Raw genomic sequence first — 14,238 nt, 5'->3', positions numbered from 1 at the left:
CATTTAAAAAGCCATTAAAATGACATCTGAATCTACTTGTTAATTGTGTATCTTTTCTATCAGGTGAACAACTACCTGGAGCTAACAGACCCCCCGACTCAGCCATGGTGCCAGTCCAGCCAGATGAGAAGTCTGGTTCAAAACTGTCACTGTCTGGCTTCGCAAGGTCTAAGGTAACGAGTCATGAATGAGCTGCGTTTCAAATCTCCCCGAAACAGCTTTGAAAACGAGGCCCAACATGATTAATAATGTTTCCCTTTATACAATAAGAGAGCCGCCTTATTGTGTTAGGTGCATCACATCTCTGGTCATATCAATGTACAGTTCGGACCGCCTGTCTCAATGCATTTAAAATGCTCAATCACAATTCTAAGGGAGACTTACTTAATACACTGAAGAAGACACAAGCTGAAATGTTTGGCTACTTGACTTTTATTAAAGTGCGATCTTTTCATTATTACCAGCAGCATTTTTGTTTCCAATTTGTCGGATTCGTCTGCAAGTGAAAAACTGTACAAACTATTCCCTGCTCAACCTTTAGTGCATGTAAAGGAAGGCAAATATAAATATTTTTGGGGCACAAAATAAGAAAGACAATTGATTTTATGCCAACAAGGGTGTGTATTGGTGTTTCGAGTTTGCTTCTGAGCCATTTAATCTGTCGTGTGGCAGGGGAACCAATATCAAGTTTGAAAACGTTAAACCTTCCTGTGGCAAAGTGCCCCGCCCCTGTGTGCATTTGTGTGTTCTGTGTTGTATATATGCGTGCGTATGTTAATGTTGGTGTATAGATTGGTACACGGGATATAAACGGGTCTGTGTTTCACGTGTATTTAAAAAGGTAGATTTGTATTTAGGCACGAGGAGAGCACAAATCACTTCACGTGCATTTAAAATATAATATGTGAACACAGGGTTTCACGTAATGAATTCACGTGCTGGGATTCAAGTGAGTAATAAATTAGTAATTGAATCCCAGCACAACAGTATATATAGATGCACGTTTCTGTCACTCGGGGTTAGGTGTTCGGTGAGTGGAGAACGAGTGTGGAGAAGGAGAAACTAAATAATAAGAACGGAAGAACGTAAATATAAAGTAAATAGTGTTTTCACTCACTGTGTTTGTCTGTCTGTGCACTGTTTAGTTCGTTTTGTTTGTCTCTTTATTTTGGCGTGAAGTGCCGTGTCCCGTGTTTTTATCTGTTCAAACCTTTTATTTTCTGTTCTGTTTATTAAATGGTGAGCGCGATCACGCGCCCAGCTTATACCAAACCACACATCTCTCTGTATTCCTTCCTGCTTCTGGTCTGACGCCACCCACTCTGGCCGTCTTTGTGACACTTCCTCACACAGCTGAGAAACATATTAGTCTGGGAATCAAATATCATGTTAAGATTGTCTCTTTCATAGGCATCACAGTTATTGGATCAGTGGGTAGGGAAGTTACTAAAGTAATCCTTTTATAATTTGCTAAATTTAGGCCTATTATTTCTGAATCTGATGCTGAAATACTGATGCATGCCTTGGTTTCATCAAGAAATGATTATTGTAATGCACTTTTCTCTGGTATCCCAAAACGTGTGGTATCCTGCTTACAGCTCATTCAGAACACTGCTGCTAGAATTCTGACTAAAACCAGAACAAGTGAACATAGCCCTGTGTTGGCCTCTTTGCACTGGCTTTTAACTTCTAAGACCCTGAATGGATTTCAGTTACTCAGAGGAGTCATTGACCCCGTATACTCCTACCCGCACACTCAGATCACAGGATGCGGGGCTGCTGGTTACTCCACGGTGAATACAAATATGGGAGGAAGGGCCTTGTCATGTGAAGCTCCTCCATTCTGGAATGCTCTGCCTTCTGCAGTCAGGGAAGCTGGGACTCGTACTGTTTTTAAGTCAAGATTGGAAACGTGTTTTTACAAAATAGCTTTTCTATTTTAGTGTTCCTATTTTATAATTAAAGCTGCACTTTCTTTTTGTCCTTTTTAATCCTAATTTTAGTAAATGTTTGTTTTAGTCTCTCTTAATTGTTCTATTTCTACAAACTAGTTGTTTTATAATTAAAATCACATTGTGTATCTCTTCTAATTTATGTTTTATGAAATTCTGTATTAGACTGTTTTTAATGTAATGGTTTAATTGTTAATTGTGCGTGCATGCGTGTGTGTGTGTGTGTGTGTGTGTGTGTGTGTGTGTGTGTGTGTGTGTGTGCGTGCGTGTGTGCATTCATGTGTGTGTGTGTGTGTGTGTGTGAAGCGCTTTGAGATCCTTGTGAATTGTTGAGCAGCTCAGAGTGAATGTTTTCGCTCACTCGGATCACTGATGAAACCTGCTCTGTAGTGCTGTCAGCTGCTCAGGAGGAGTGGAACTGAACATACCGTTAAGTAGATTCTTTCACTGAGCAGATCACTTACTTAGCACACCCACTGTTTAGTTGATTACTTCTACAGGCAATTCTATTGGCAGTTATGAACTGTGATGTCACAATTAGCAGAGCTTGTTTTCCTTCTACTGTGTGATCACGTGCTAGAGCTAAGTCACAAAGCCAGGGGAGGTGGGAGTGTCCAAACCAAGATTCTTATGGGTTACTGAGGAGTTTAGGATATCCCCAATACCCCCTAGCAATACCTTATAATGACAATGAAACACACCAGTCACTTCTCAAATGTGCTCTATGCATCCTGCCTTCAGTTTTCAGACTGCCCACTGATTTCAGACTTCATTAGGTTTTGAGTAAATGTTAGTTTTCTCCTGCTCTACAATCCCCCCGCTGCTACACCTGCAGCATGCATTCTGCATTCAGAACTATCTATAGCGGTGTGACCCTGTGGCTGAGAGTCAGAAGAGAGACCTGCTTTTGCAATTCCTTATTCTCATTCATGTTTCTTTTTCTCTCTACAGAGCATGAAGTTTCTAAAAAATGTGAAAAAGAGTAAGTTTGTCTTATAAATGTTTTTTCAATAGCAGGCGAAAGTATCTACTGTAGCTTTAATTTAATTAAATTAATTCTTTTTTTTTCTCAGCAAAGAATGCAACTTCAGCAGCAAATGCAGTCGAATCTGCTCCCTCAAACCACACAAGCTCCAGGTTTAGCTTGGGTATGTACTATGAACTATGACAACTTTCACTTGAACTGGCTGAAAGGGTAAAGGGTCGTGTTCAACAGTTCATACAACTGCACTGTCTTTATAAAGGTTTACTGTAGAGAAGCCATTCATGAGAAATCAGTGTGAGGTAAGGTACTGAAGAATGACCAGTGAGTATTTAAAGCATGGGGAAATCCCTTAGAAATCCCTTAGAAACCTTCTGCTATTCAATAACCCAAAAACATGTGAACGTTCAAATGAACTGCAGCACTAAATGCTTATGTGCATGTCAGTACATATAGGGCTGGTTTCACAGGCCCTGGTTAGCACTAATCTTGGATGACCTTAACCAATTTAAGATTAAGTTGTCCAAGATTTAACCAAAAAGAAAAAAAACGTGTACCTCAGAGCCCCCCAGAACACCCCCGGAACACCCCCCATCTCGCACATATCACTCCGGTCCTGCCACAGCCAGCATTGTTACACAAGGGAAGTAATGTTAAAACTTTACAATGCATGCACATGGATTAGGGAGTGGTTAACATGTAGAAAACAGAAAGTACTGATTAGAGGAGAAACCTCAAAATGGAGCGAGGTAACCAGTGGTGTACCACAGGGATCAGTATTAGGTCCTCTGCTATTCCTAATCTACATTAAAGATTTAGATTCTGGTACAGTAAGCAAACTAGTTAAATTTGCAGACGACACAAAAATAGGAGGAGTGGCAAACACTGTTGCAGCAGCAAAGGTCATTCAAAATGATCTAGACAGCATTCAGAACTGGGCAGAGACATGCTAAATGACATTTAATAGAGAAAAGTGTAAGATACTGCACATAGGCAATAAAAATGTGCATTATAAATATCATATAGGAGATACTGAAATAGAAGAAGGGAACTATGAAAAAGACCTAGGAGTTTATGTTGACTCGGAAATGTCTTCATCTAGACAATGTGGGGAAGTGTGGAAGGGTGGTGGGTAATTCACTGACACACAGGACACAGAGAAGTAATTTAGGAACACCGCACAGGTGCCCAGTTTTATTATGGGAGCTCAATTTCTTTTCAGCCCGCAGAGGGTGCTGTTGTCTGTGGTCTGCCGTACCAACTATGGTAGCGACAGAGCCACAACTATACCGGGGGCAGTACAGGATACAGTGTTTCAAACAAAACAATAATCAAAAGGCGAAAGGAACAGGGAAAATAAAACACAGTAAACAAAACTACAAATAAAAGGTGCTGCGCTCAGCAGCTTCACCCCAACCGTCGCTATCCGCACGGCCCGGGTCTCCGTCCTACACTAGCGGCTCCCTCAGCCTGCTATACACCTTTTACCGGGGCTGCCCAAAGTTTTTCCCCGCTACCGCTAATTCTTTTATTTATTTATTTTTTTCTTGTTGGGATTTCCGTCCCCGCAGTTTTTTCTCCAGCGCTTCCGCACACCGTTTACGTCTCAGAGGGCAGACCTGAGGGAACAGCAGAATGTTAACTTATAGGGCCAGCAATTCCCCCACGACCCGCCTCTCAGCCACTCAGAGAGAAGGAAAGCCCGCACACCCACTCTCCCACCTCTCCGTGTCACTGCCATGACTGACAGGCGGATATTGACGGGCTGCTGCCCTCTCCCTGCAGCACTATGGACACATCAGAAGAGTCAGCACAGGTCTCCCCCTGTTACAGGAAGCTATAAAAAAAAGGCCAACATGATGCTCGGATATATTGTGAGAAGTGTTGAATTTAAATCAAGGGAAGTAATGTTAAAACTTTACAATGCATTAGTAAGACCTCACCTAGAATATTGTGTTCAGTTCTGGTCACCTTGTTACAAAAAGGATATTGCTGCTCTAGAAAGAGTGTAAAGAAGAGCAACCAGAATTATCCCGGGTTTAAAAGGCATGTCGTATGCAGACAGGCTTAAGAATTGAATCTATTCATCTTGAACAAAGAAGACTACGCGGTTATCTGATTCAAGCATTCAAAATCCTAAAAGGTATTGACAATGTCGACCCAGGGGACTTTTTTGACCTGAAAAAAGAAACAAGGACCAGGGGTCACAAATGGAGATTAGATAAAGGGGCATTCAGAACAGAAAATAGGAGGCACTTTTTTACACAGAGAATTGTGAGGGTCTGGAACCAACTCTCCAGTAATGTTGTTGAAGCTGACACCCTGGGATCCTTCAAGAAGCTGCTTGATGAGATTCGGGGATCAATAAGCTACTAACAACCAAACGAGCAAGATGGGCCCAATGGCCTCTTCTCGTTTGTAAACTTTCTTATGTTCTTATGTTCTTATGTACTTCTGACCAGAGATACAACGTTAGGAACGATCTTGGTTGTTTTTCTTCATTTTTACTCCGGGGTAGTTCAGATGAATAAATGCGGGTTTTATTTGATGTTTTGTAGGGTGCCATCACATTAAATGGCCACGCAGGTTTGTACCGGAGTATTCCAAACATTACTTTCTTTACTTTACTTTCTTGTCATCTTACTTTAGAAAATAATTGCCAAACATCAGAAGGCATTGCATTTGTAGCTCGGTCAATACAGTATTTGTAATTCCAGCATAACACTCTTAACTTGAAAAACGTTCTTAACTTGCAGGAGTCTTCAAAGTAACTTAACTGTTACTTTGAAGACTCCTGCACAGATTCAATCCAATCAGTAAACACTCACAGGGGGTGGGGCAGGGGGAGAAGGTGAGCTCAATCGCATGCAGATTCAGAGAGTCAGACCTGAGGGGAGCAGAGAAGCTCTGCGCTTAATGCAAAATTTGCCATCTTGTTCGTTTGGTTGTTAGTAGCTTATTGATCCCAGCAGCACCACTCAGCACAAAAAGCTTACTGTTTCGCAGGGTTGGAAGACAGCCTAGGACACACAGGAGCGGCGCGGCACCGCTAGCGGGGAGCGGCAAAATGCCGCACATATCTCTCACATTTTATTTCAATTAGAGTGAACACACATTGACGAAAAAATGACATTGCGGAAAAGTGTCACAGCGGCAGAATTTTAGAACGGCTCGCGATATTTTGCTGCACAAACATTTTCCCGCAGCGGCAAATCTGGGTCTAGCCTATCAGGTCCATGGTGTGGGATACGTCATGTTGTGATGAACTCAAATATCCATCAACATGGAGGAGCTACTGATAGTTGAAGTTTCTCAGCATCCTGAGCTACCTGATTATAAAAATAAGAATTTCAAGGACGTTGGTTATGGGTCTATTGAATGATCCAGAACAAATACTAACCGCTTACACCCCGCATTAATCCAGTTACTTCACATCCTGTATCATTTGTCAAGTAATTAACCAGTTGTCAGTAGACTGATTATTGTGTATACAATTGCAAATAATGTGATCCCTTTTTTCCTTAATAGCAGCTTCTATACAATGTAAAACTACAGATACAGTACCACAGTCCAGTCTTGTTAAGTGCGGTGCCGGATATATAATAGCTGTTTCTTTGTAGAAAAAGGCTTTCACATTGTATCCCAAAATAAATATAATATTTTACATAAATATCCTTAGGTAAATAAAAGGCTAATATTTCTGAGTGGTGTTCTGACATGGGAACTTATAACATTAGATCCTGATAAAAATTTCTGGAGATGGACATGGTCGTTCACTCTGGTTTCAAGCAGTAAAAGTTCAAGAATGATGTACGTTTTTTGGGTTGTTGTACAGTGCTGGGAGGTGGTGGGCAGTCTTTCTTTTTTTTTATTGGCACTTCACAACATTCATGTGTGTCCACCAGCAAAGCGGTATTGCGGCACGCCACCCTGCTTCACTCCCTGCAAGCAGTGCCTCACCGCTCAGGTGTGTCCTAGGCTTCGCTCCCTGCAAGTGGTGCCTCATCGCTCAGGTGTGTCCTAGGCTTCGCTCCCTGCAAGTGGTGCCTCATCGCTCAGGTGTGTCCTAGGCTTCGCTCCCTGCAAGCAGTGCCTCACCGCTCAGGTGTGTCCTAGGCTTCACTCCCTGCAAGCGGTGCCTCACCACTCAGGTGTGTCCTAGGCTTCACTCCCTGCAAGCGGTGCCTCACCGCTCAGGTGTGTCCTAGGCTTCACTCCCTGCAAGCGGTGCCTCACTGCTCAGGTGTGTCCTAGGCTTCTCTCCCTGCAAGCGGTGCCTCATCGCTCAGGTGTGTCCTAGGCTTCGCTCCCTGCAAGCGGTGCCTCATCGCTCAGGTGTGTCCTAGGCTTCGCTCCCTGCAAGCGGTGCCTCACCGCTCAGGTGTGTCCTAGGCTTCGCTCCCTGCAAGCGGTGCCTCATCGCTCAGGTGTGTCCTAGGCTTCGCTCCCTGCAAGCGGTGCCTCATCGCTCAGGTGTGTCCTAGGCTTCGCTCCCTGCAAGCGGTGCCTCGCCGCTCAGGTGTGTCCTAGGCTTCGCTCTCTGCAAGCGGTGCCTCACCGCTCAGGTGTGTCCTAGGCTTCGCTCGCTGCAAGCGGTGCCTCATCACTCAGGTGTGTCCTAGGCTTCGCTCTCTGCAAGCGGTGCCTCGCCGCTCAGGTGTGTCCAAGGCTTTGCTCCCTGCAAGCGGTGCCTCCTCGCTCAGGTGTGTCCTAGGCTTCGCTCTCTGCAAGCGGTGCTTCATCGCTCAGGTGTGTCCTAGGCTTCGCTCCCTGCAAGCGGTGCCTCGCCGCTCAGGTGTGTCCTAGGCTTCGCTCTCTGCAAGCGGTGCCTCATCGCTCAGGTGTGTCCTAGGCTTCGCTCCCTGCAAGCGGTGCCTCACCGCTCAGGTGTGTCCTAGGCTTCGCTCCCTGCAAGCGGTGCCTCACCGCTCAGGTGTGTCCTAGGCTTCGCTCCCTGCAAGCGGTGCCTCACCGCTCAGGTGTGTCCTAGGCTTCGCTCCCTGCAAGCGGTGCCTCACCGCTCAGGTGTGTCCTAGGCTTCGCTCCCTGCAAGCGGTGCCTCACCGCTCAGGTGTGTCCTAGGCTTCGCTCTCTGCAAGCGGTGCCTCACCGCTCAGGTGTGTCCTAGGCTTCGCTCTCTGCAAGCGGTGCCTCATCGCTCAGGTGTGTCCTAGGCTTCGCTCTCTGCAAGCGGTGCCTCACCGCTCAGGTGTGTCCTAGGCTTCGCTCCCTGCAAGCGGTGCCTCACCGCTCAGGTGTGTCCTAGGCTTCGCTCCCTGCAAGCGGTGCCTCGCCGCTCAGGTGTGTCCTAGCCTTCGCGCCCTGCAAGCGGTGCCTCGCCGCTCAGGTGTGTCCTAGGCTTCGCTCCCTGCAAGCAGTGCCCCGCCGCTCAGGTGTGTCCTAGGCTTCACTCCCTGCAAGCGGTGCCTCGCCGCTCAGGTGTGTCCTAGGCTTTGCTCTCTGCAAGCGGTGCCTCGCCGCTCAGGTGTGTCCTAGGCTTCACTCCCTGCAAGCGGTGCCTCGCCGCTCTGGTGTGTCCTAGGCTTCGCTCCCTGGAAGCGGTGCCTCACCGCTCAGGTGTGTCCTAGGCTTTGCGCCCTGCAAGTGGTGCCTCACCGCTCAGGTGTGTCCTAGGCTTCGCTCCCTGCAAGCAGTGCCTCACCGCTCTTAAACAGCACAGCTTCAGCGTTACGTGAACTTTTGCAAAGGCTAGCTGTGGAGTACTGCAGTATGCTCAAAGGTAATGTTCCCCCTTTAACATTGAATAATAATACGTACATATAGATTATACAAATATTTTCCTCAGAAACGCTTCTTAGATACTCTCTGAACTTAGGTCACATAATGTTTTCCTTTGTGTGCCTTTGTTTTCTTGTTCTTGAATAAAACTATCCACCTCCGTCTCACTGACAGCTACAAATCTTGAGTGCCATATTTTCTTTCAGAATTGTTCAGAATTCTGACAGGGTGATGACATCACTGCCTTTATAGGTCACGGCAGTGACAGCACATTGTTCCATGCACTTACATGGCAGTAATAAGATTGTAAGCTTCACCAAGCTCTATGGGAGATTGCAACTCTCCATATATAATACAGTGCACTCCATTTATAAGAATCATATCCGTACTGGATGATCTGATTCTTACAAGTGGACCGATATGATTACTGTGAAGTGCTGCAGCATCAGCATGTTAGTTTGAGAATAAGAGCTTTGTTCCCTGCAGTGTAATGGGTTGACCACTAGATGTCATGAGTTCCCGCATGTATGCACGTTTCCTTAACGAATTAAGGATAATGGTCAATTGGTTAACTGCTTGTTAAAGTTAATGACACCTTGATAGAAAGGGCTTAGTGAAGAGGTATAGAGGAGTAAGGCAGTGGCAGTGGCAGTGGCTTTGGCTTTGGCTTGCAGAAGAGAAGAATTAAAACCAAAGAGCGATTAAAAGATGTGTTTGTTCCAGTTCTATACTGTGCAGATAAGTAAAGTAGCCACAGTATGTGTGTAGTTCCGGGGGGGACACGCATATGAACTGTTTTGATTTGTATTTGTTTAATTGGGTAAACGTCAGACAGGGACCACATGAAGTATTGTTTAGTTAGTGCTCCAACTGAGAGCCAGCTTTATTTTGTTTGTTTGTTTTATTAGTGGTTGTTTCCCCACCAAACTGCAAGATAAATAAAACCAACACTGGTTTTAAACTGTAAAGCAAGACTCCAGCCTGATCATTGACACTGCTCTCAGCTTCCTCACATTACAATTAGCAAAAGAGCCTCCGCGCATCAGCAGTTTAAATACAGTATACAAATGTCAATGCTGCTCAATCACTGAGGACAATACATCAAACAAGTCCTCGTGGGTAAGCAACTTATTATATGATCACGTTCATGTTTGCTCAAGGCTGCAGAATCCAATTTTACTACAGTATACTTGAGAAGTGATTGTCTGCTGTGCGGTGTTACATGTAATGGACTTTGAATTAAAATGACATCACAGTACAGTATTCTACTGTCAGGACTACCACTGCATTAGCCCTTAGCCTCATTAGCACCTCTGTCTGTCGGGAGGCACTCCTTTTATATATCTTACCTGGTCACATTATTATATATGTACGTGTTTAATAGGTTAATAAATATGCAGTCAAAAGACGTTTAGCAAATAATACAAGGATAGTACACAGCACTCTTATGGAAAGCACTCTTTGTATTTGTGTAACGCTGTCTCGGTTTTTGTTTTCTTTCCCGTAGTTATTTTTTTGGTGGTGAAGTGAGGCAGGCTGCACTTGCGGTCTTCAACACAACGTAAAATGTTTGTGGAAACCCAGTTAAAGAAAGCTGTACGATATCAATAGCACGCAAGGCCAAATTGGAACTATTTTAATATTAATTAGGTTATTGGCATTTGGAAGGAGAATTTCTCTGGCTAAAAGTAAACTACATGGAAACTCACTAAACCTGAAGTACTACCAAAATAGAGTGAGAAAAAGGTGAGACTTATTTTTCTTTTTCCATGGAAACTGTCCCAATGTTATTTCTTTTCATTACAGGGTTTGGCAGTCGTTTTTCCAAGCCTAAAGGACCAAGGAATCTCCCTGCAGGCTGGGTCTGAAGACCTTGTGATAGTAAGTTCAACCTGGCTCTCTGCACAGGCCTAACAGGGTCACGTGGTGTTCATGTATTTATTTCTATTGTTTTATTGCTTTTGGTTAAGTTTGAGCCCAATGAATACAGAGGATCTCTAAGCCCTTATATTTCTACAGCACACTGTAATATCCTCTTGTCTCCTGTTCCAGGTTGGGTCGCTGTAACAGAGGATCTCTAAGCCCTTCTATTTCTACAGCACACTGTAATATCCTCCTGTCCCTGCTCCAGGGTGTCCTGTAACAGAGGATCTCTAAGCCCTTCTATTTCTACAGCACACTGTAATATCCTCCTGTCTCCTGCTCCAGGGTGTCCTGTAACAGAGGATCTCTAAGCCCTTCTATTTCTACAGCACACTGTAATATCCTCATGTCCCTGCTCCAGGGTGGGTTGCTGTAACAGAGGTGGAATCACTGGAAGAGACCATGGTGTGTGTGCCATCTGAGAAAACACAAGACTTGCTTCACATTATCTTGGAAGTCCGCTGATGGAATTTAAAAAGTGACAGCCATTACTGAACACACATTTGCTCACAGGAATACAGTATTTAGTTTAATGAGGACTGTTTTGTAAGGTTGTCATATCTAGATTTTATTCTTCAACACACTCTGTGGCCAGTGTTCAAATGGCATGTTTTTATCTGCTCCATAAATCCAGGGATCCACCCATGAGAGAGTGTTTCCATTACAGAGGAACTGCACTGCAGAATCTAGACTAGAACAATCCCCTTCAGAATGTACCTGTTTTCATTAGGACACCCACATCCACTATACAGTTGTAGTCAAAAGTTGACATACCCCAATGGAAATGTATAGTTTCTAGAAATTTCTCAAACAAATAATTATAGGAAAAATCTTTTGTAGCAAAGGTTTTGCTTTTGTGGATGAGGAAAAAAAGTTACAAGAAATGGTCTACAATTATTTATTCCAGCAATTTTTTGCAAAACTCCAAAAATACTAATTCAAAAGTATTCATACCCTGACAACGATAATTAAATTAATAGCTAGTTGAGGCACCTTTAGCAATAATAACCTCTTTTAAATGATTAGGATATTTGTCAATGAGCTTTTGGCATGATTCTTTAGTGATTTTTGACCATTCTTCAACACTAATGCTGTATCATCCATGGATTAATCACCTTATGCATGCAGCAGTGTGGAGTAGTGGTTAGGGCTCTGGACTCTGGACTCTGGACCGGAGGGTCATGGGTTCAATCCCAGGTGGGGGACACTGCTGCTGTACCCTTGAGTAAACCCAAGTGTATAAATGGGTAATTGTATGTACAAATAATGTGATATCTTGAAACAATTGTAAATCGCTCTGGATAAGGGCGTCTGCTAAGAAACAAATAATAATAATGCAAGTGGCACAGCATCCAGATGAAGCAAAAGCCTTGTAATCTGTACCAGCTGGGATTCACACAGGATAATTTTAGTCCACTAGGGTATAGGCATCTCAGTTATTTAAATGGTAACTTAATGCAACATTCCGTGTTGAAATGAAACGGTGCAAACTGTTTCTTTCTATCTATCCTTTCCAAACTAAAACAATCCTGAAGTGCACATATGAATGTTTGTGTGCTGCAGTAAATGTGCAATGACCCTATCCAGCCAGCAGGTGCCCTGCATTGACACACATGTATCTTATTTAACTGTACTAAAAAGCCATTTACAAACATTGCTTTTTATTTTGTGCTGCAATGCTTTTGAACTTTAACAGTGTGATATTACTTCCTCTAAATGGATCAACCTGGCTCAATGGAACTACAACTTGAGAGTACTGGCATCCAAATGAGGGTAAACTCATTGCATCTTAGATTTGTAATGTGTTTAAGTTTATTATTATTTCAGCCTTTCCTGATTTCCAAAGCAATGTAAGGAATGAATGTACCTGTTTATTATTATTTCAGCCTCTTCTAATTTCCAAAGCACTGAGTTCAGTGTAAGGAATGGACCTGTGTTGTATGTGTTGTTACATGTGCATTCCACTGCCATCAAGGACTATCACATTGTAATTGCTTGTTTAAATGGTATTTTTGTAAACTTTTGTCCAAAGAATTAAACCAGCGCTTTGGGTCAGCATGTTTGTACCAGCTGCTTGCCTTTTTGAATTGATAAATGATTTACCAGCAGACATGTCTGTTTATATTATAAAAGCATGCGCTCGCTGTCCCTGTGTACAGACTGCAGTCTATCACACGAATGCACTCCTGTAGTTGTAAACAAGTTGTACCTCACAGCCTGGTACAGCAGTCAGTTGCAATTTGTTGTGTCCATTCATTACCACTTAGTTATATAGGAATTTAGCAATTCAATTACAAACATTTCTAACTCTTAATGGTATATTGGAGAAGTTTCAGTCTGGTTTTCATGCTGCACATAGCACCAAGACGGCCCTTGTCAGAGTTGTGAATGATCTGCTGATAAGCTCTGACTCCGGCTTCCATCAGTTTTAATTCTTCTACATCTAAGTGCTGCCTCTGATACTGTAAACCATTTCATCCTACTGAATCTTCTTGAAAGCACAGTGGTACTTAGGGCACTGCGGGACTCGCAGTATCGTCCTGTGCTGATCTATCCAACACAATATGAAAGCAATGGCAGCAATACAGGCGGCAAAATGCCCTGCGTGCCGCGTTGTGCCTGTCTGTCCCGGGCTTAAAACCAGGAAAAGTGAACATATTACACTCACCACTGCTTAGAACGGGCCTGTTTGTGTTAACGTGATTCACGATATAAACGTAAGCGATGTACCGTATAAACACCCACATAATAACCTGACATTCAGAATGTCCCCCAATCACCAGTACGGTAATCAAAACAAACAAGCGTGTATGCGGTTCAAAAAACTTTAGTAAGACACTCATTACACTAATAAAAAAGATAAGTCCTATGAATCTAATAAAAAGTACATTAACCCATCACGTATCTGTCTGCGATGGGACCCGAGTGAGGGCGGATAAATGAATCCTGTTTTAAATACCATTATACACAGCTGTAACAATTACTATACTATATTATTATTGTTTTGAGATTCATGTTTTATTAACGATCTCCCCTAAACCCCATGTTTAGAAAAATACAGGGTACTAATGCTTGTGACAGATTAGTCGTCTGTCGTGTGGGTGCGTGCATTCGCTGCTGAGTGACAGGCAGGAGATCGAGACACAGGCTGAAGTTGATACGCCCTGCAGGCGAACACGATTTATTTACATATTGAGCTGCGGGGTTTCCAGGATATAATGAGACAGACAACAGTTGTGGTTCAAAGCAATAGAAAACTGCTGTACTTGTTATTTTTTTAGCTTTTAGTGAACAATGGCTCTCATTCTCCTCTCACTCACAAACTCAACCTCTCTTAACTCTCTCCCTCAATTCTCCCGCCGCCAGATCCAGCTTCTCTCTTTCAAACTGTTATGTCCTCACACACACCCAAGTCCCTCCCCCTTCCTCACTCATTGGTCCAACACTCCCTATCTGTGACTGCTCGTGTCAGACCTGCACCCACCCCCCTCAGTGAAGCACTCACACACAGCTAGTCTTTCAGCTCTAGTCACACAAGCATCAAGGCAGGCAGAGACTGCTAACAGATCTGAACAAGAATAACACAATTTACAAACACACAATATTTACAGAGTACTCCCATCCCCTTCCCCTGTCCATAAT

The 14,238-nt window shown here is 43.6% G+C and overlaps 1 protein-coding gene across 4 annotated transcripts in view; it reads left to right on the top strand.

Annotated features, from left to right (window-relative positions):
- The window catches only part of LOC117426362 (tyrosine-protein phosphatase non-receptor type 22-like), a 50,759-nt gene extending 38,108 nt beyond the window's left edge, over positions 1–12,651 (top strand). For 3 of the 4 annotated variants that reach the window (XM_059004168.1, XM_059004169.1, XM_059004167.1), the window contains 5 exons: positions 64–173; positions 2,904–2,934; positions 3,026–3,100; positions 10,480–10,554; positions 10,726–12,651. In XM_059004168.1, the coding sequence (XP_058860151.1) occupies positions 64–173; positions 2,904–2,934; positions 3,026–3,100; positions 10,480–10,541 (278 nt within the window). In that variant the 3' untranslated portion in view covers positions 10,542–10,554; positions 10,726–12,651. Of the gene's footprint in view, positions 1–63; positions 174–2,903; positions 2,935–3,025; positions 3,101–10,479; positions 10,555–10,725 lie in introns of those variants that run through there. The other variant, XR_009309297.1, reaches the window with a different exon arrangement.
- Positions 12,652–14,238: the final 1,587 nt, after the last annotated feature.

Source organism: Acipenser ruthenus, chromosome 29, assembly GCF_902713425.1.
Source record: "Acipenser ruthenus chromosome 29, fAciRut3.2 maternal haplotype, whole genome shotgun sequence".
NCBI classification, from domain to species: Eukaryota; Metazoa; Chordata; class Actinopteri; order Acipenseriformes; family Acipenseridae; genus Acipenser; species Acipenser ruthenus.
Note: the sequence above shows the minus strand (reverse complement) of the source record. Positions and strands in the feature narration are given on the sequence as shown.